A 20,084-nucleotide genomic window follows, 5' to 3' on the forward strand; every position below is an offset into this window, starting at 1 on the left:
TGAAAGCAGAGGAGAAAAGAATGGATTGGTCAGAGTGTGCCTGTTTTTCTGTGAAATGTTACAAATATTTTTCTTGGGAACACCCTTGGAAGGGCCTTTTAAAACACTAGTCCAACCTATGTGCTTTACAAATACAAAAAACCGAGGCCCATAGAGTGACAGTAACTTGCTTAAGGTCCCAGCATGTTAATGGCAGATCTATAAGAACTCTGTTTTCCTACTTGGTACTCTACATCTTTAAAACTAATTGTTTCAATCTTCTCTGCATTAGACAAACACAGGGCAGGACTGGAGAATTGGAAAAAATGCATCTTTTTTAAAATATATTTTTTATTGATTTCAGAGAGAAAGGGAGAGGGAGAGAGAGATATAAACATCAATTATGACAAGGAATCACTGATCAGCTGCTTCCTGCATGCCCCCTACTGGGGATGGAGCCCGCAACCCTAGCATGTGCCCTTGACCGGAATCGAACAGGTGACCCTTCAGTCCACAGGCCAATGTTCTATCCACTGAGCAAAACCGGCTAGGGTGAAAAAAATGCATCTTTGAAAGGGTGAATTTTACTGTATGCAAATTGTACCCTAGTAAACGATAATTACAAAAGGAATATATCTTTGGAATCTAATGTCCCTTTTGTCATGTCCCTCGTAGTATCCTCCCCTCCCGCTCAAACATCTAGCTTTCCTATACTGAACCTATCTTTTCTCCACATTTCACAGTCTCTTCATTGCTCACCAACACCCCAAGCTCAACCAACAAACAGTCTAGTACAGTGATGGCGAACCTATGACACGCGTGTCAGAGGTGACACGCGAACTCATTTTTTTGGTTGATTTCTTTGTTAAATGGCATTTAAATATATAAAATAAATATCAAAAATATAAATCTTTGTTTTATTATGGTTGCAAATATAAAAAAATTTCTATATGTGACACGGCACCAGAGTTAAGTTAGGGTTTTTCAAAATGCTGACACGCCGAGCTCAAAAGGTTCGCCATCACTGGCCTAGTATGTTTTTTCTGCCCAGCTTGGGGTTTGGAAGAGAGCTGACATAAAAAGTCAACATGTTTGTAATTTGAAAGAGATCCTTATGAGGGTAAATGCTACTTTGAGGTAGTTGTATTTTAACAGACAAATAATAAAAACTTAAAAGAACTACTCTCCAAACCTACCTTTGCCCCCACCTTGTATAAGACATGGTCTCTCCAGTGAGTAGCAACATGAGATAGGAATCAGTAGGCTACTATCTGAAGAGGCTTTGAGGTCCCAGGTTTATGCTAGGTAATGAGATACTCTGCTTTGAGCTCACACCAAATGCACTGTCCTCGGCCATCTGCAGTCTGAAGCTCTGGGTATGGGAAAGGGTTTCTAAAGCACTGGCTGCTTTCTCTGACATCTCTCCCCACCCCCCAGCCGACAGAGCCAAGACACACACATACACACACACACACCCCAACTTTCTCTGTCTTATTCCATTACTGTTTACTGTTGCTTTGGAGCCTCCTAAATAGGGCATTGAAAACACTTCCTGCAGCTGAAAGAAGCCCTGAGAAGCTTGTCTCATTCCCAGTGTGCAGCTCAGCAAGGGGTTCGTCCTTCTCTGTCACTGTCTTTTGCCTGTTGTAATTCTGTCTGCCTCTCGATGACTCTGCCTGTCTCACTCTTTCTGTTTGTGCCTCTCCTCACTCTTGTTCTTTCTGCCTGAATCACAGTCGCTTGGTCTTCTGCCTCTTGCATTTGTCTTTGTTGTGCTTTCTTTTTGCCGTTACACCATCCCCTCTCCCAGTGCCTTCCCTCCACTTCTAGGAGGCTTAATTGCTCAGGCACGGAAATGGAAGCTAAGGGCTTCTCCTGGCTTCCCTCTTCATTTTATTGAGGCTGCCAGTCAGGAGGGCCGTGGGTCCTGTAGCTGCGGGTGGCTTACAGCCAAAGGCGGGCGGAGCCCACAGGGCGGGATTGGCCCTAGGTCCACCTCATAAAGCCTAGGGCGAGGGGCGCGAGACGTTCTGAAAGTGCCCTGGAGAGTCTGTTTGATCCGACAGACCCCACAGGCTTAGTTGGGGTTCTGCAGTGTCATGCCCCGGAGCCTCCAGACCGTGTCGAGCTGGGCGCTGTTGCTGCGGCTGCTGGCATTGCTGCGGCCGCCAGGGCTGGGCGAGGCGTGCAGCTGCGCCCCCTCGCACCCCCAGCAGCATGTCTGCCACTCCGCGCTTGGTGAGTCCGGAGGCCTGGGAGGTACACAGCTGGGGGTGGTTGTGTGTGATTAGTACGGGGCATTGCTGTAGACCTGTAGTCTGGAGGGAATGGGAGGAGCTCAAATCCTGCACCAGCTGCCTCCGGTTGGGGTTGATGGGCAAGGCCGGCACCATAGCAACCTTGCAGGGGCAGAGCTTGGCTGACTTGTAAGGAAATTAAGACTGTGTAAGGGGCCTCCATAGCGGCCCCCTCACCCCTGCCTACTGTCATTGAACAAGTCACTGGAACTATCCTGTGATTATTCTGAACTACTGGATGGGGGGAGGGGAAAGCCAGCGCCAGGAGGTTGGGCTTTCCTTATAAACCTCCCTGTGTCCAAGCCTACATATAACTGAGCCATCATACACTCACACCAATATACATCTTTTACCCTTTCTCTTCCCTCTGCCTGGAATGCCCTTCCCCCCATCCTTAAATTCCTGGCAAACACCTATTCATTCTTCAAAGTCTCACTCAGGTATCCCCTTTTCTCTGAAGCCTTCCTGACTCCTTGGTGCTACTATGGCATTTTTAACATTTTTGTGCTTCTACTATGCTGTGCTATTGTTTGCAAATGTGTTCTCCACTAGACCAAGAGTTCTGCAGGATAGAGGACCCTGTCTTAATCACATCTATGACCTGGTACCTAGTGTTAGGCCAGGCACAGAGGAAGAACTTCATGAACAGTTTTTGATTAATTACCAAATGGCAAAAGATGAGCTACCTCTGTGCAGGGTCAGATCATTTATTAATTCAATAAACATTTGGGCTCAAGATACCAAAACTCTGGGCAGGCTCTGTTTTAGGCCTTGGGCTACATCAATAGATGACCACACTGACCTACCCTCAATGGGCTCCTTCTCCCTCCTCTATCCTGATGCCCACCCCCAGTCCCTGGTCTATGAGCTAGACTCAAAACTAGCAAGTAAAGTGTAGAGACTGTAGGACCTAATAGGCCTGCCTGCACAGGAGTTTCCAGGTCCCCACTCTCTCATATCCTCCTCCTCACAATCCAGAATTCTCCTACAAAATTCTCCAGGGGCCCCAGGCCATCCAGATCCCAAATTACCCCCACAGGTTGCTGAAGGTTCCCTCTTTTGCTTCCTATGCAGTGATCCGGGCCAAGATCTCCAGTGAGAAGGTAATTCCTGCCAGTGCAGATCCTGCTGACACTCAAAAAATGATCCGGTATGAAATCAAACAGATAAAGGTACATGGGGACAGGATAGCACTTTTACCTTCTGGGCTTTTGGGAGGGTTAGGGTGTGTGTTTTGGGAAGGGTGGTGCTTATAGGTCAGGCAATCTGGCTCAGTGATCCTGGATGTTGATGCTAAAGTGGAAGTGGATGACATTTTGGGAATAGGGCCCACAGAATCTGAATGACAGTGCAGGACAGACCCTCAATGTCCCTCTAGTTCTATAGCTGCCTGTGCATGGGGCTTCTGGAGGTACCTCCCCTCTCACTGGAATAAACCAAGGTTTTTTAAAAAAGAGAAATGACCCAGTTAGGCCATCTGTGTGCATCAAATCCTGAACTAGACATTTGCTTAATTTCTTTAGACTGAGAAATGAGAAATTTTCCCTGTTAAAATATAAAGTTCACTCATTGACCTAATATAATACTGCTTTTTTGTAATTGTCTTTCAGATGTTTAAAGGGTTTGAGAAAGTCAAGGATATTCAGTATATCTATACACCTTTTGATTCCTCCCTCTGTGGTGTGAAACTAGAAGCAAACAGCCAGAAGCAGTATCTCTTGACTGGTAAGTTAAAGAGCAGCAAGTGGCCCCAATAGTCTCTGTCCTAAGGAAGGCAGCCAAGGAGGAGCCAGGGCTGCCCTTGGGCAGCAAGCTGAGCAGGTAACACATTCTTGGGTATAAAACAGAGCTGTGTTACTTACTAAGAGGCAACCTCTGAATCAGGAGGGGCCTTGGTTACCTCCCTTTCAATGCAAGAATCCTCATTACAGTGACCTTGGCCACTGTTTCACTATTTTAGGAACAGGTTGCTCTCACAGCCTAGGGTAGCTGGTTCCATTTTTAAACAGTTTTAATTGGCATAAGATTTTTGGTATCTTGAGCCCAAGTCTGCCCCTCTGAAACTGCTCTTTGTGGATTCAGCTCTGCCCTCTGCTCTATGATGATGCATCAGAGGCCTGAGGACAATAGATGCAAGCACTCTAACTTCAGGTCTGCTGGCCATCTTCTCCAATGAGATATTGTCCCTGTCCCTTTCCTGTCATAGTACAGGACAATGAGCTGGACACAACACTACAGGAAAGGTCTTAATTTCACATAGTAAAGGAAAATTGTGTGTGCGATCCCCTCTCCCTCAACACACACATTATAGTTACTGTAGCCTCTGATGGCATTAGCTTTAGACAGCCACACTGGATCATACTCCTGAGTCATAGTGAGTCTGTGTGGCTAACTCACACCCCAGGCCCTATTAGCGGGTAGAGTAAAGCACAAACTCTAACAGGAGCCTTGAGTCTAACATGGTTCTGTTTCCACGAACTTGGGCCCAGGTATAACTACTTGCAATTATAGAAGGTATTCAGCTGGACTGTGCCCCTCCACCTTTGCACAGGATAGTCCCAATGTTCAGAAGTCTTTTCCCCAACTTGTCTGGCAGGTAAACTCCATGCTGAATTGGTTGAGATAGAACAATTCAAGAACCACATAAAACTATGACTCTATAAGTGAGTGAATGCTATACTATAGTATTTTGTAGTTCAGGAAGAAGGTATTTATGTGCTTATAAACAGTTAGGGAAGCTTCATTGTGTAAGTGAGATCTAAATTAGCCCTGAAGGATGAAAAATGCTTAGAAAGGCAAGGAAAAGAAAAACACAGCAGATAAGGAGAAATTCCACTATCTGTCCACCCACTCAGCAATGAATGACCACCTACTTGCTGCCAGGCCTTGGACAGGAGAGTGGAGACTCAGTCACAAGTCATAGTCCTCAAAGAGCTCATAGTCCAAACTTGACTCTTGAGAACTCATAAGCATTGAAGGACACACTGGCAGGGGCTCCCCAGCTCTAAGAATGTGGAATTGTGCTGATCTGGGAGCCTCTGGATGAGAGAGGCAGAGGCAGAGCATGCCACTGAGCCCTCCACATCCCAGGACTAGCAGATGAGGCCATTCCTTCCTTCCTAAGTACCTACCTTCTGTGTGCTTAGCCCACTGCTAGGCACTGTGGTGCATCAGTCAAAGCAGGAGGCATGCTTTCTGCCCTCAAGGAGGTCAAATCTAACCAAGGATGAAAATAAATGGCAAAACACAGGTCTAGTGAAAAGTCATCAGAGATGTCCATGCTCTTCAAGAGAAGTCACAAACTCTTTTGCCTAATGGTGAAAGTCCTTTGTGACCGTAACACTGCTGACCTCTCCAGTTTTGTCTCCTGCCACTTATCACTGAGTTTCCAGCCCCTCATTTTCCCCAGAGCCAAACTAAACTACTTGCAGTTATAGAAGGTATTCTGCTGGGCTGTGCCCCTCCACCTTGTACAGAAAGTCCCAATGTCCAGAAGTCTTTCCCCCAACTTGTCTGGCAGGTAAACTACTAACCATCCTTTCAAAGCCCAACAGGAGCATCATCTTCTCTTAGACAGCTTCCTTGCCCCCTGCCCCTTCCACAGACAGAGATAATTGTGATTTCCTTTGTTCTTATACTGCATCTTTTATATAAACACTAGAGGCCTGGTGCACGAAATTCGTACACTGGAGGGGTGTCCCTTAGCCCAGCCTGCACCCTCTCCAGTGCACAAATTTCATGTACCGGGCCTCTAGTATTTATATAAAAGATTTGGGCCCCCTTGGGGGATGTCTGACTGCCTCTTTAGGCCCAATCCCGCATTGGGCCTAAACCAGCAGTCAAACATCCCTCTCACAATCCAAGACTGCTGGCTCCTAACCGCTCCCCTGCCTCCCTGCCTGATTGCCCCTAACCACTTCTACCTGCCAGCCTGATCGCCCCTTAACCGCTCCCCTACTGGTCTGATTGATGCTTAACTGCTTCCCTGCTGGTGCGATCGCTCCCAATTGCCCTCCCCTGCCAGCCTGATAGCCCCCAACTGCCCTCCCCTGCTGGCCCTATGGCCCCCAACTACCCTCCCCTGCCAGCCCGATGGCCCCCAACTGTCTTCCCCTGCCAGCCTGATGGCCCCCAACTGCCCTCCCCTGCTGGCCTGATTGCCCACAACTGCCCTCCCCTGCCGGCCATCTTGTGGCGGCCATCTTGTGATGACGTGGGGTGGCCATCTTGTGATGATGTGAGAGTGTTGCGCAAGGGCGCAAGGACCACCTAGGCTTTTATTAGTATAGATAACAGTGTAATTTTTGCCTATTTATCTGTCTGACCTACTTGTTTTTAAGCTCCTTGAGATCAAAGATCCTACCATATTTATTTCTGCATTCATGGTACCAGGTCTAGTAGTTGCTCAGTAAGTAAATGAATGACTAAAGTTCTAAGAGATGTGAGCTAGCATGGTCAGGGATGGCTTTGAGGATGAGGTTGTACTGAAAAGGGTCTTTGGAAGATAGGAAACCATTTAATAAGTAAAGAAGGGGCACTTTCCCATAGAGAAGGAGAAAGACATACCAATATAGGTATCAATGGAGCAGAAGACTGGCCTATGTAGATATTGGGAAGGGTTGGAAAGGGGAAGGGCCCTGTTATTTATTGAGCATCTTCTATGGGCCTACTACTGTGCCAGAAGCTTTACCAAATATTCTCTCATTTAATCCTGACAATAACCTTATCATTCTCATCTCCCAGTTGAGAAGTTACATGACTTTCTTAAGGTCACACATCTAGTAAATGACAGAAAAGAAAGGGGTTTCACTAAGAATCTCCCTTTATAGCCCATGTTTTCTCTGCATCACACTAAAGGAAAAGGCCTTTATCCCACAACTCTCCTTTGTATAAACATAATCTCTGATATAAAGATTATAGAGATATTTTTGGTCCCTTAATTGAGTCTTATGTCACCACTGCCACCAAAAAAAAACACACAAAACAAAACCAAAAAACACACACATTAAAGAGGCTGCAATTCTGGGCTCTTCAAGGATCCAGGCTTCTGGAGTTTCACAAACATATTCCTCATGCTAGGTTCTCCTCTATCTCCCTTTGTAGGTCAGGTCCTCAATGATGGAAAAGTCTTCATCCATCTGTGCAACTACATTGAGCCCTGGGAGAATCTATCCTTTTTGCAAAAAGAAAGTCTGAATCACCACTACCATCTGAACTGTGGCTGCCAAGTAAGAGGATGTCCATTTCTAAGGTCTTTGGTGGGGGGTTGGTGGGGGGAGGGTCTTGAGCCTTTCAGTCTCACCTTTAATGGCACCTGCTGATGGTACTTCTTCCTTCATGCATGCATTTATTCATTTACTATAGTATACTTGAGATATGCCATGGATCAGGTACTGTATAAAGTTAGAGATGGGAAAGCAAGATGATCCATAGTCCCTGATCTCAAAGTACTTAACATTTTGGCAAGGAAGGTGGCATCATATAAGGCAAACTGAAATAGTATAGCTACCATTTTAACAGAAATTACTCTTTATCAGGCCCTCTAATGGTCAATTTATTTTAAATATTTTAATGTAGTCTTTATAACAAATGTATGAATAATTAAGATTTCCATTTTAAAGAAATGAATGCTCTAGAAAGTAATTTGCTCAAGGTCAGTGGTACAGTAAGGACCCTCAGGTTTGTCTGACTCCAGAAATGCCATTAGAGAGGCAAAACTATGTGGGAAACCATGGGGAAGGAAAACTTGGGGAATTTTAGAGACTAAGAAGGACTTCATAAGGCTAGGGCATTTGAGCTAGGTTGTAAGGATGTATATGAATCTGAAAAAAAATTGTAGAAAAATGACACCCTACTCACTTTGATGTTGTGTTGTTATGACTCTAGGTCACCACCTGCTATACAGTGCCCTGTACCATCTCGGCCCCCAACGAGTGCCTCTGGACAGACTGGCTGTTGGAACGGAAACTCTATGGGTACCAGGCCCGGCATTATGTCTGCATGAAGCATGTTGATGGCACCTGCAGCTGGTACCAGGGACGCCTACCCCTCAGGAAGGAGTTTGTTGACATAATCCAGCCCTAGTAAAGAACAATGACCACCACATTCCTTCAGGAGTTCTGAAGACCAAGCCAGTTCTTCCTCTCTACAAAGCTCTGGCTATCACCACTTGCCTCATTGCTGCCAGCCAAGGGGAAGTACCAAGTGGACAGTCTGGCTAGTGTTAGAACAGGGCTAGGGTATGTTACAGCTTGTGTCTGAAACCCCAGCCCAAACATGTCAAAGGCTAGGGAAAGTATCCTGCCCTCAGCCCTTCTTTCCTGCCTCCCAAACCTTTTTATTCTAGCCAATACCTGTTACTGAAAGTTTTGATTCTGGATTAGAATCAAAATAGTTCTGGCCAGAACTATTCCCTTTTCTCTCTAGGAAAATGTATTTTCTCTTACCTTAATTGATCTAATAGTGAAGAAATGGTGAATGCTATTCATTTGAGATAGTGTAGCTATCTGATGTACAACACCAGAAGACAGGTTGACAGTATCGTAAACAGGCTGATTTGGAAGAATGAAAAGACCAATATAGTATGGCTGTGTATCCTCTACTCCAATCTCAGCTCATCTTGTTCCTCTCTTACACTTTCATTTGTTTGGGGAAGTGACTTACAAGGGCATAGAATCACTCAATATGAGACCTACAATGGCCTAACCTCCCACTACACGCTGTAATCTCCTCTGTCCCATTCCTGGCAGAGGGTCTGGCCCCCTAGCACACCTCTTTGGATAAGAATAGACTTAGGTATTATCTCTGCAGGTTAACTACCATTAATACCTTCACCTGATGTCCATAAGTCTTCTTTTATGTTTCTTTTAGAAAGTCCTTCTCTACTAGATTACTAATGTCTTCATCCCTACTTCAAAATTTTTTTTTAAGCCAGAAAAGCCTAGAGTTGAAATTCTCCTTTAGATTTTAACACCTCAGAGAGATCTCAGGAGGTCTTCTTTGGAGGGCAAATTTCAGGATAGAGAACAAGAGAGAAATAACACAGGGGCTCTTGGGGGAAAAGGATGGTAGATTAGACAATATACTTTGCAATTTTTTCAAAAAAATTTTTGTGGTTAGCCCTGCTAAATATTACAGCAAGAAAAATCCAGCTTTGGTCCCCATGCTTCCTTCAACTCAGTCCCCTTACCACTGTGTATTGGACTCCCTGAGAACTCCAAGCATAGATCTCTTAAGCCCTGATGTTGGTCTCAAGGATTTATTAAGGACAAGAGCTTAAAGTTCCAGAGCCTCTCCCTGGGAAGCTCTACCTCTAAGGAGGTAGTTCTATTCAAGGCTCAAGGTTGTTGTTATTTGTTTTCTATATGTTGTTTGATGAGAAGCAAGGCCATGCACAATATGCCAGAAGAAGGCTCTTGGTTCACAGAAATGGTACAAATGTAGTTCCTTTTTGAGAAGGGAGTAAGAGGGTAACAAACATAATCTCTGTCCCAGAGTACAAGTGGAATGCTATGGCAGAGAGTCTCCATTGGTGAGTTAAGCATGATCACCAACTGACCATGCAGGCCTGGGGCAGAAGGTGTGGAGATAGAGGGGAAGAAGAGGGAGCGAGCTCCAGCTCTCCATGGAGGAAAAACCAATCAACCATGCCATCTCTCTGCCCCTTCTGATATCCTAGGATGGCCTCAGAGAAGGCATAATGTTAACCCAGTTTTCTCACAATCTTGACAAAGCCAAGGGAATGAAAGGCCTTGGTAATAATAGCAGGAATAACACCTGACATCTGAGGGATGCTTCACATTTTCCCAGAAGGCTATTACTTAAATTTTGTACCAAATTCGAGATCCTGGTTAGGAACAATTATGCCCATTTGACTTTCCAGTTGGGAAAGTGACACAAAGTGAGTAAATTTAACTAGTCCAGTGACATGTGGCAGGGCCAGATCCAAAGAGTGGGATCTTTTGATTACTGATCCATAGGTTTAAATTTAACTAGTCCAGTGACATGTGGCAGGGCCAGGGCTAGAGTCCAAAGAGTGGGATCTTTTGATTACTGATCCATAGGTTTGTTATTTTCTCAGCTTGATAAAATGCCTTGTTTCTGCTCTTCCCTATTCTGTCTCCAGATTTTAGAGACAAGGGACTATAAGCTAAAATACAGCCACTCTGGCCTCACAAAGCAGGTCTGCAGTTCAGCTCCAACTGGGGTTAAGATACTAAAACCCTCTTCAGAGCCCCACAGTTATAATGTGAATAAGTTCAGAGTGGAAGTAACAGAGACTAAAGTCCCCACCTGATCACCTACCATCTCTTTGTGGTTGGGGTAGTATGTCTGCTCAATTAGTGGGAACTTTTCTCCTCCCAATGTCTTGTAGATGGCCACCAGCTGGGCAAACTGTAAAAGAGAAACAAATGTTTCAGCTTATCTAGACAACTTATAGAACAGACAAAACAGCAATCTATCAAAAAATATTTATTGAGCATTTGCTCTGTTGAGGAATTTGTGCTCTGAGGATATAAAAGAGGTGTACAATTCCCATTCTCAAGGAACATATTCTTTAACTGAGAAAATGAGAGAGTGAGCTAACATTCATTCAGTACCTACTCAATTTTAATATTTCATTGAAGCCTCATATTAAAATGAGGAACTGGGTACTTTATCATCTTCATTTTACACATAACACTCAGAGAGGGTACAAAAGTTGCCTAAAGTCACAGAGCTGCAAAGAGGTGAAGCTGAGATTGAAATTTGGTTCTCTAATTCTAAACACCTGCATCTCTAGAAATGGCAAGTGATGAAGCTGGATAGGTAACATGGGCCAAGTCTTGGAAGTTTAAATGCCAGGCAAAGAAACAGTATCTTTTCCTTATAGGTAGTATGAAGTAATCAGAGTTTGAGCAGGGGGATAATGAATGAAGCTGTTCTTCAGGAAGATTTTGATGGTTCTGGTATATAGGATAGGCAGACTCAGTCTTTGTGGGACTTACTACTCATCTAAGAACTGAACTCAACTAGCCCCTTCACCTATGAGAAACCAGAACAGCTCCATGAGGAAGAGGTGAAGTATGCATACTTACAGTGTCAGGGTTGAAAGGCCTTTGGCAAATATCTAGCATCCTCTGCTCCCCTCCCCCACAATTTTATAAGTGAAGAAGCTGAGACCCAGTCAAATCATTTCCCCAAGGTCACATGGTTGAGCCAGATTCATAGTTAGGTCCCTTTATTCTCAATTCATAACTCTTTCTATTCCTCCAAGTAGCTGCCTTTCAGTCTCTGCAGAAACCATGCTCTTCACACAGGAAACACAGGTTACTTCCCTACTCAATCCATTCACACACACCCCACACACCTATCCCCAGTACTCTGGCAGCAGGGGTAATCCAGCATCCTTCCTTTAGTGCTACTGGGTTACTTCACAGTCTAAGCCCCAATTTCTGGAACTGCTAGAAGGAAAAGTTGCCAGATCAAACCTGCCTTCTATTTATCAGAGAAAGGAAAGCTAGAACATTTTTCCAAAGCTTAGATCCTGTTCTCTATAAGGAATGTTGGCACATGAGCCTGGGGGGAAAGAGGCTGAAGTAATAAAAGCTCAGAACTGGGTTATTAGAAAACTGGAGTCTTCTGATTCTTGTTCTGCCTCTAACTTGCTAGGTGTCCTTTGGCAAATGATTTCTCCTCTCCAGGCCTCATTTTCTTTATATACAAAATGAGAGAAATGAACTTGATCAGTTCCTCAAACTTTTTACCACAAATAACATCCTTTATTATATTTCCTCCCAAACTCCATCATCAAACTGCAGTTTAAGTGATCATCTCTTGTGGTCCTTTTGCGGGAAAAGAGAATTTTGTTACTGTTTTTGAAATGCTGGAAAATGTTGAAATTTCTGCATCACTTCCTTAGTGATTGGTTGGTGACTCTAGATCTCTAAACATCCACCAGGACTGAAAGCATGATTCACAGATGCGCAAGCCCCTAGGAGGTTATTACTGAAAGAGACTTTAGAGAGCTCTGGACTAAACATCTCATTTTACAGGTGAGGAGACTGAACCTAGAGAAGCGAAGGAAAGCCTTGGCTCCCAGACCATGCCTGGAATTGAGGCTGCCAGGTCTCTTCTTCCCCACTGCATTCTTCATTGCACCTTGCTGTTCTCACCACTCTATGGTTCTTCAACTGGCTTTGACTATCCAGACCAATGCTTCATACCTTTCCTGCCCTCTCTGATTCTCTCCACCACCTGATCTGATCTTTAAGTCTCAATCTGGCTAGACTCCTGCTCTGCCTGAGCTCCCAAGGCCCTTCAGCATCCCCAGCCAGCTCTGCTTAACAACCTCTGTCCTGCTGCAGCCCACGCCCTGGCAAAGCACAAAGGCATGTGGGTCCCTATCTTCCCAACATGTGGGAGAGTTACACAGGCACCACACTGATGCCAGAAAGGCCCACGGCACACTCCCAGAGTCCTGGGACAGCCAAGACTAAAATGGTAGCCAGTTCCCAGGCATTAGTTGGGTCCCTGGTAGCTCACCCTACCCTTCTCAACCTTATCTCCAGTAGTCCTGTCTGCTCAAGGTACTGGGCTTGGCATCTAACCCCTGCCTTCTTGGAACCTTAGATTAAGTCACAAGCACACAGTCACCAATTAAACAAATGTAATATTCGATAAGGGTTATTTCCTCTATCTATAGACAAAAGAATGGATTTGGGACCTGGGGTGATATTGGCAATAGGAAGATAATGTTCATTGAAACCACTTAACCAATGAATCGTGATATTGGCAACAAATACGAAGATAATGTTCATTGAAACCACTTAACCAATGAATCAGGAAAGACTTTTTGGAAGAAATGGGACTTCAAGATCAGTCTGAATTTAATAATTTGCCATCATCCCTCCTGGAAATAAAACATTTAATTCAACCCTAGTGCATCTGTCTCTAAAAAACCTAAAAAGTGTGACAGGAATTTCAGATACATGTGTAGTAATATGGTATGGAGATGTTCTTGCTTTCTCTGGAATGCTACTTTCATTGATAAGACCGCTTCTATTTCCAAAATCCAAGTGTGCCTGCCCTGACCAATTTATGAGATAGCAGATGTGCTCAGAAACACAGTGATGTAAGGTAGGACGTTTTCCAACCAACTAAGGCCTCACACCAAGGATACCCACAATAAAGAAATTTAAGAAAATATGAACCAAAGCCACATCTTAGAGGGACCCCTCCCCTCACAGTCACCAAATTTGTCCACTCCCATTAACAGGCAGAGGACAATATATAAAATGCCATTAGTATGGTAGCTGCTGAGTAAGAATGAAGGGAGAACTTGGTGTCTAGCCAGGAAGCCCTGCTGTTCTCATGCAATGCCAAAAGCAATGTGCTGGGATTGTGAATGGGTAAGAATGTGAACCCTCACCATATCCTGATCCCTGGAGGGGCAAAGCCCTAGGCACAGGCTCTCTGATTCTCCCCTCCCTGGCCTCTGGCACAGTTTTGAAACATAAAGCAGGGAACCAGCTTTTATAAGATACCCCAAATAGTAGGAGATTGTAACAACCCAGGCTAGCAAACTGGTGGCAGGTACTACTATTATTGCTAGTTGACAAAACAAAAACAAAAAACAAAAAAACAACACATAGCATAGAGAGATGTTTAGTCAGAAGGCTGATTAGTGAAATCACCCAGAAAAAGTTAATAATAGCAGACTCACCCTGTGTGACTATGAGGGAGCCAAATTCGAATAGGTATTGAAGGGATGGGGGAAGGACTAGGGCATATGTGCAGTAAGGAAGGGCACATGACTAAGTAGAAAGGGGAGGACCTCAGAAAAGAAGTTTGGTGAAGGCCTCATATGTGCTCTTCTGCAAATAGCAACACACTCAAAGCACACAACTCTTTTAGCCTGTTCCCATAACACTAGGATTCCAGATGCCACAGGCCACACAGAGGGAAAGGCTGAACAAGTAGAGGTTGGGAACCCAACCTCCCTCCTCAACCACAACAGCTCCCAGATCTTTTGACTCCTCATTCATTGCTTTTTCTCTTATACTGTCAGATCTTGCTGGCTTCCAAGGGAACAGGAAAACTGTGAGTTCAGGTGTGAAAGAAAAAAAAAAAGATCAAGAGCAGAGGCAATGGATCTATTTGGTTAAAACATCCCCTCCAGCTCCCTGAGTGGTGGAGAGGCTTGGGGTTCAGGAACTTCAAAATCAGCCACCAGTGCCTTGACTCTCAGCAGGCTAGTGTGTGAAAACTGAAATTTGATTTTTGAAAAACAATAAGAAAAGAATGTGATTAGGGGCGGGTATTTCCTTCTGAGAGGGCCTGCCTGGAGTAGCAGAGTTATAGGAGCTGGGTTGCCCCAGCTATCAGAGGGGAGGCCAGAGCATCCCAGTAGCCATCATAGGTCACTCTCCCTCCTAGCCTCACTCTTTCTCTCTGCTCAGAAATTTCCACTGCCTCCTAGATTTCCAGACTGGCCAAAGAAGAGAACACTAGCTTCTTCCTCACATGCTAACTTAATTTATGTGTATGGTAGTGCAATCTAGAGAAATCCTGGCTCTATAACTTTGGTAAGTAACTTAATCTTCTCTGGGTCTCATTTCTCTATAAAAAGTGATAATAATGATAATAATATCTTCCTTGTAAGGTTATTGTGAAGATTAAATAAAATTAAAATAGGAAAATCTCAGAATTTGGCACCATATAGTAAGTGGTTTTACACTCCTTACTTTCCTTTTTTAATTTTCATATATCTACATGAAGGGCAGAGATTTGATTATCCCTAAGGGCACTGACATCTGATTCATATATTTATAGATAAATCTGATTTTGAGGTTGTTAAAACACTTGGTAAGACTGTCACTAACACCCCTTTGAGATGGACCATCCTCTTGATCCCCATTGGCCTCAGACCTTTCCAATGGTTAGACCATTCAAAGGCAGAAACAGTTATTTTTATCGTTGTATCCTATGGCTGAGGGCAGAGTTTACAGACTTGTAAGGGCTTCTGCACAGAATCTTGGTGTGACTTTGTTGTAAGGCCAAAGGTCCACATGCAGCTAAGGTGCCCCAGCCCATGATGATAATGTTTTCTTGTGAGAGCCTATCCTTCCCATGTTCCAGCTGAAGCTCTTCCCATATCCTTTCAACTGGTAAGTACTGCATCTTGTTTACCAGTGGTCCCTCCTGGGGGACTGGGAGATATAGGACCTGGATCCTACCCTTTTACCTAGAGGGAAGGGAACCTCACTTACCACCCATGGCTTGTCACAGAAGTTGTAAATGGATTCAAGTGAGTTGATGCTGGGGAGGCCTGCATACTGCATGCCAATGATCAGGTGGCGGAAGTCCTCATTCTCCGCCATGCCAAATGCATGCTGCCGGATGAGCACAAAATCTGGCCGGAAGGACCTGGTAAAAATGTAGAGGCAAGTTTGCCATTAACCAGCACCTCAGGTTGTACATCACCTTGTCTCCCATTTCCAAAGCCCAAGACAGAGAAGGGGTCTTAGGGGCCACCTGGTCCAAGTCCTTTATTTTATTATTATTATTCTTTATGGACTAAAAATGAGGTATTACGGCATATCTCGAAGAGAAACATATTCCTTTTGTTGTTGTTAATCCTCGCCCAAGGATATTTTTTTTCCCCATTGATTTTTAGAGAGAGTGGAAAGGAGGGGAAGAGACAGAGAGAGAGAAACATCGATGTGAGAGAGACACATTGAATGGTTGCCTCCCGCACGCGCCCAACCAGGGCCAGTGACCAAGCCTGCAACCAAAGTATGTGCCCTTGACTGGAATCGAACCCATGACCCTTCAGTCCGCAGGCCAACCCTTTAAACACTAAACCAAACCGGCTAGGGCTGAGAAACATATTTCTAAAATTCCCTTATTCCTCTCGGTTAAGCACTGCCTTTTTATAAGGTACACATGCCCTCAGGAGGAAAGAAACACTTTTAGATCCTCACACCTTAAATGAACAAGAATTTTCCCTATCACTATGGGGTAGTATAAAAGTTGAAGCTCCTTGTGGCTCCAGAATTGGTGTTCCAAGGGGGTCCCAGCAGACACTGTCCTGTTTTGAGTCAATAAAGCTGCTCCTTAAAATAGGCAATGCCCTCATCAGGCCCCCAGGAGAGCAAGGGTCCAAGCTGGCTGAAACCAGATGCCAGACTTCCCAATGTTATTCTTCCAAAGCGGACACTAGGGAGAGGTACAAATATTTTTTGCAGAACTGAGGTTGAGCAACAGCTACAGGAAACACTGAGAGTACAGAATGTTCCCATGCATGGGAAGGCTCCCTGCATTTCACCTCTAGCCAGAAAAGCTCTTAACCACAGCTGCTCTACAGGACTAGGCCCCTATGTTCATGCCCTTACTCCTGAGGAACCTCATCTTCTCAGAAATTCAATTCCGTGGCAGCTTCCACCCTCAAGGCTCTAGGACTCAGCAATTTCACACCATATGCAATGATCTACCTGGTTCTCTGCCCAGGCACCTATCCAACCTCCCCCTACAACTACAGCCCCACCCAGGCACAAAGATCAATCTTTTAAAGTGGGGATGGAAGGAGCCCTCCTCCGTCACTCAGGAGACTTAGCATCAAGTGCTGGAGCTGCTCTGACCTCCTAGTGCCCCAATTCTGGGAAACTGGCTTCAGCTGTACCTAAGATCAAATCTTAAACCCCAGTTATAGGAATTGAGCTCTAGATTTGTGGCCAGCTCTTGAGATCCTATACTGGTACCTGGAAGGGCCTGCCTTATTCTTGCCAGATCCCTCCCGGCACCTGTAACTACCTGCTTGTGTGCATGCACCCCTATGACTCACTCTACCTGTAGCTTGAGAAATCCATTATTATCTCTCTTGTAGGATCTCCCCAATCTCACTCCCGTATGGACAGACATCTCTCTCTTTTTCTGTCCTCCTTAGTCTCCAGGATAAATGAACTCAGGATGGACAAGCTCACATTTCCTGTTGTTAGGTTCCAGACACCTGAGTTTTGCCTGTCCTGTCACTGACCCAGTTCCTATTGGACACTGGAGGCATCAGTGTCAGGGTACTGCAGATTGGTATAGGGAAGAGAGTGAAGTGAAGACTCTTCCTGGAGCAAGACTCACACATCTGAAAACCGGAAGCCACATCGAGCCCTGGGTAAGAATAATACTGTTGAAATCATTTCCCCAATCTGGAATTCTCATCACCTCCCTCACAGAAATGTTGTATTATGTTTGATCACATCTATGAGTGCCCATTGCACTACCTGGCATATAAGTGCTCTGTAATTGATATTTTTCTTCCACCCATAATGTCCCTTCTGACTCTAGGCTTTCTTATTAGAGTTATGAGTTCCCAGGGATGAGGAATATAGAAATAACACAGGACTTGGAGTTAAGAGAATGCACATAGAACACAGGGCTCTGCTAACAACTCACTGAGTCAATCTAAGCAAATCAATGTAAAATAAGAGGCTGAACTAGATCAGAGGTTTTCAAACTTTATTTTTAAGCAATAGAGTCCTGATTTCCAGGGAAAATATATGCAGAGATAAAAGCACATGGCTGTACTGGTTGAAGTGGGGCTGGAGTCCTGGAATCCCTCTAACAGGAATCCAGTTACCTCTAAGTAAGCTCTTAGTCCATGAAGCTTTCTCTACCATTGGACTAAGAGCTCCCTGAGGCAGGAGCTGGTTTCCTCTGACTTCCTGTACCACTTCTGCACAGCACACATCATTAAGTTCTACACACTATACATAGTAATATTATCCCACTCCAACACTTGATTTTGAAACTGCCTCTGCAAGCCAGAGAAGGTAATTCTGGAGACAGTGACAGTAACCCCGAGGAGAGAAAGGACCTTACCGGACAACCTTTGTGCCATTCCGGAGTACCTGCATATCCACAGCACAGGTCCCATCTGCATGGGCCACCAGGTTGAGCTCTGAAAATTCTGCCTGGAAAGTAACAGTAGGGATTAAGAAGGTTATGTGTTTTTTACTATGGTAAAAAGTAAATAATAATAACAGTAGAGGAATAAGTCCACAGTCCTAACTTTGCCAAATCCCCCACATAGCAGCAGCAATAACATCCTCATCACCAAACATTTTATTTACAATTTTCAAAGCACTTTCACAAACTGATCTCATTTAACTCATAGCAACTCTATGAGGCAGGAGGAACAGAGATAAAGAGCAGTTAAGTAACTTTCCTAGACAAAAACAAAACAAAAAACGTATTGTTGGCAGTGAAGAAGCAAAACTCAGGTCTTCAGACTCCCAGCATCCTTTGTGCTGCCTCTCTGAGAGCAGGAATGTGAACCAGGGCAAATGTGCCCTTTATCAGTTTCAACATAAAAGCACTAGGTTTTAGATTAGGCAACTGGGTTTTAGTTCTGCTCTACTCCCAACTAGCTGTGTACGACATTAGGCAAATTACTTATATTCTCTGGAGGAAAAGTTCCTCCCATGTGTAAAATGGAAAAAATTTTGTCCTAGCTGGGTGGCTCAGTTGGTTGGAGCATCATCCTATACACCAAAGGGTTGCAGGTTCAATTCCTGGCCAGGGCACATACCTAGGTTGCGGATTCAATCCCCACTTGTTCAGTGTATAGGAGGCAACTGATCAATATTTTCTCTCTCTCTCTCTCTCTCTCTTCCTTCCCCTCTCTCTAAAAGTCAATGAATACATATCCTTCGGTGAGAATTTAAAAAAAGGAAAATTTTGATCAACCCTGTCTATGTAACAACTTATTTTAAGAACTGAATGCAATGCAATAATAGATAGGAAAGTACTCTGTAAACCACAGCACACTGTGTAAGGAATAATGAGTAACTTCTATTATTACATAGAAAATACATAAATTGCTTAAATTGCATATCCCCCACCTCTCTACCCAAATGGATCTAATTTCTATTTATCATGAAGCAAAGAATAGAGAAAGATAGAAAATGAGCCTTTCGGGACTTTACTGCATTAAAACAAGGAGGTGTTCTTTTCTAAGTTCTCTCTGAATTATAGTCTTAAGCCCAGAGTAGTCACCAGTGGAGGCCACACACCTGAATGCCAAACATGTGCCTACCCAGGAATACCATGCCACCAATAACATGGAGCTGTGGCCAGTGATTTGGAAAGACATTCCTCTAAGGTTTTCCTCAGCCTGAGAACCCTGCACTACATGAAGGCCCTAAGAGCCACACTATTTGCCTCTCTATGGACACCAGAACCATGGTAAAAAGTCAGAAAAATTGAAAAATACAGCCTTCAGGACTATGTCTCATTAAAAGAAAAGCCCTGGGCCCTAACGGGTTTGGCTCAGTGGATAGAGCGTTGGCCTGTGGACTCAAGGGTCCCAGGTTTGATTCCGGTCAAGGGCATGTACCTTGGCTGCTGGCACATCCCCAGTAGGGGGCATGCAGGAGGCAGCTGATCGATGTTTCTGGCTCTCTATCCCTCTCCCTTCCTCTCTGTAAAAAATCAATAAAATATATTTTAAAAAAGAAAAGAAAAAGAAAAGCCCTGGGGAAAGGGTGGGGTTCAAGAGATAGCCTGAAACCCAGCGAGGGATGCTGTCTTCCACTCAGCAGGACTAGATGGTTCACTCTGGAATGCCAAGAGGGATTGATGATGACACAGATGCAGCTCTGGGCTTCAGGCTGATTACCTGTTCCACTTTGATATCATAATCTCCAAGGACTTTTTTGCCCCGAAAGCACTTGGCCCTGGAAAAATAAAAAAAAAAACACACAAATTAGTTTTGTACAAGTGTTTGAGGTCAGAAATTCATTATCCCAAAGACGAGCCTACAGCAGACAGAAC

At 44.4% G+C, this 20,084-nt stretch overlaps 2 protein-coding genes across 2 annotated transcripts in view; one reads left to right on the forward strand and one right to left on the reverse strand.

Moving 5' to 3' along the window:
* Positions 1–20,084, reverse strand: part of SYN2 (synapsin II) — a 119,021-nt gene that overhangs the window by 27,805 nt on the left and 71,132 nt on the right. Inside the window, exons 2-5 of the mRNA XM_005870131.2 lie at positions 19,930–19,987; positions 18,132–18,223; positions 15,527–15,683; positions 10,581–10,670 (exon numbers count right to left, since the gene is read on the reverse strand). Coding sequence (XP_005870193.1) covers positions 10,581–10,670; positions 15,527–15,683; positions 18,132–18,223; positions 19,930–19,987 — 397 coding nt within the window. The remainder of the gene's footprint in view (positions 1–10,580; positions 10,671–15,526; positions 15,684–18,131; positions 18,224–19,929; positions 19,988–20,084) is intronic.
* On the forward strand, positions 1,430–8,853 carry TIMP4 (TIMP metallopeptidase inhibitor 4). The gene is made up of 5 exons (XM_005870043.2): positions 1,430–2,217; positions 3,351–3,448; positions 3,887–4,001; positions 7,380–7,504; positions 8,163–8,853. The coding sequence occupies exons 1-5, from the start codon at positions 2,079–2,081 to the stop codon at positions 8,358–8,360; spliced, it is 675 nt and encodes a 224-aa protein (XP_005870105.1). The 5' UTR covers positions 1,430–2,078; the 3' UTR covers positions 8,361–8,853.

This window comes from Myotis brandtii, unplaced genomic scaffold, assembly GCF_000412655.1.
Source record: "Myotis brandtii unplaced genomic scaffold, ASM41265v1 scaffold312, whole genome shotgun sequence".
Taxonomy (NCBI): domain Eukaryota; kingdom Metazoa; phylum Chordata; class Mammalia; order Chiroptera; family Vespertilionidae; genus Myotis; species Myotis brandtii.

Coding starts and splice junctions, on each gene's coding strand:
- TIMP4 (XM_005870043.2), top strand. CDS start 2,079: ATGCCCCGGAGCCTCCAGACCGTGTCGAGCTGGGCGCTGTTGCTGCGG. Junction 3,449..3,886: donor ATGAAATCAAACAGATAAAG/GTACATGGGGAC, acceptor ATTGTCTTTCAG/ATGTTTAAAGGGTTTGAGAA. Junction 4,002..7,379: donor GAAGCAGTATCTCTTGACTG/GTAAGTTAAAGA, acceptor CTCCCTTTGTAG/GTCAGGTCCTCAATGATGGA.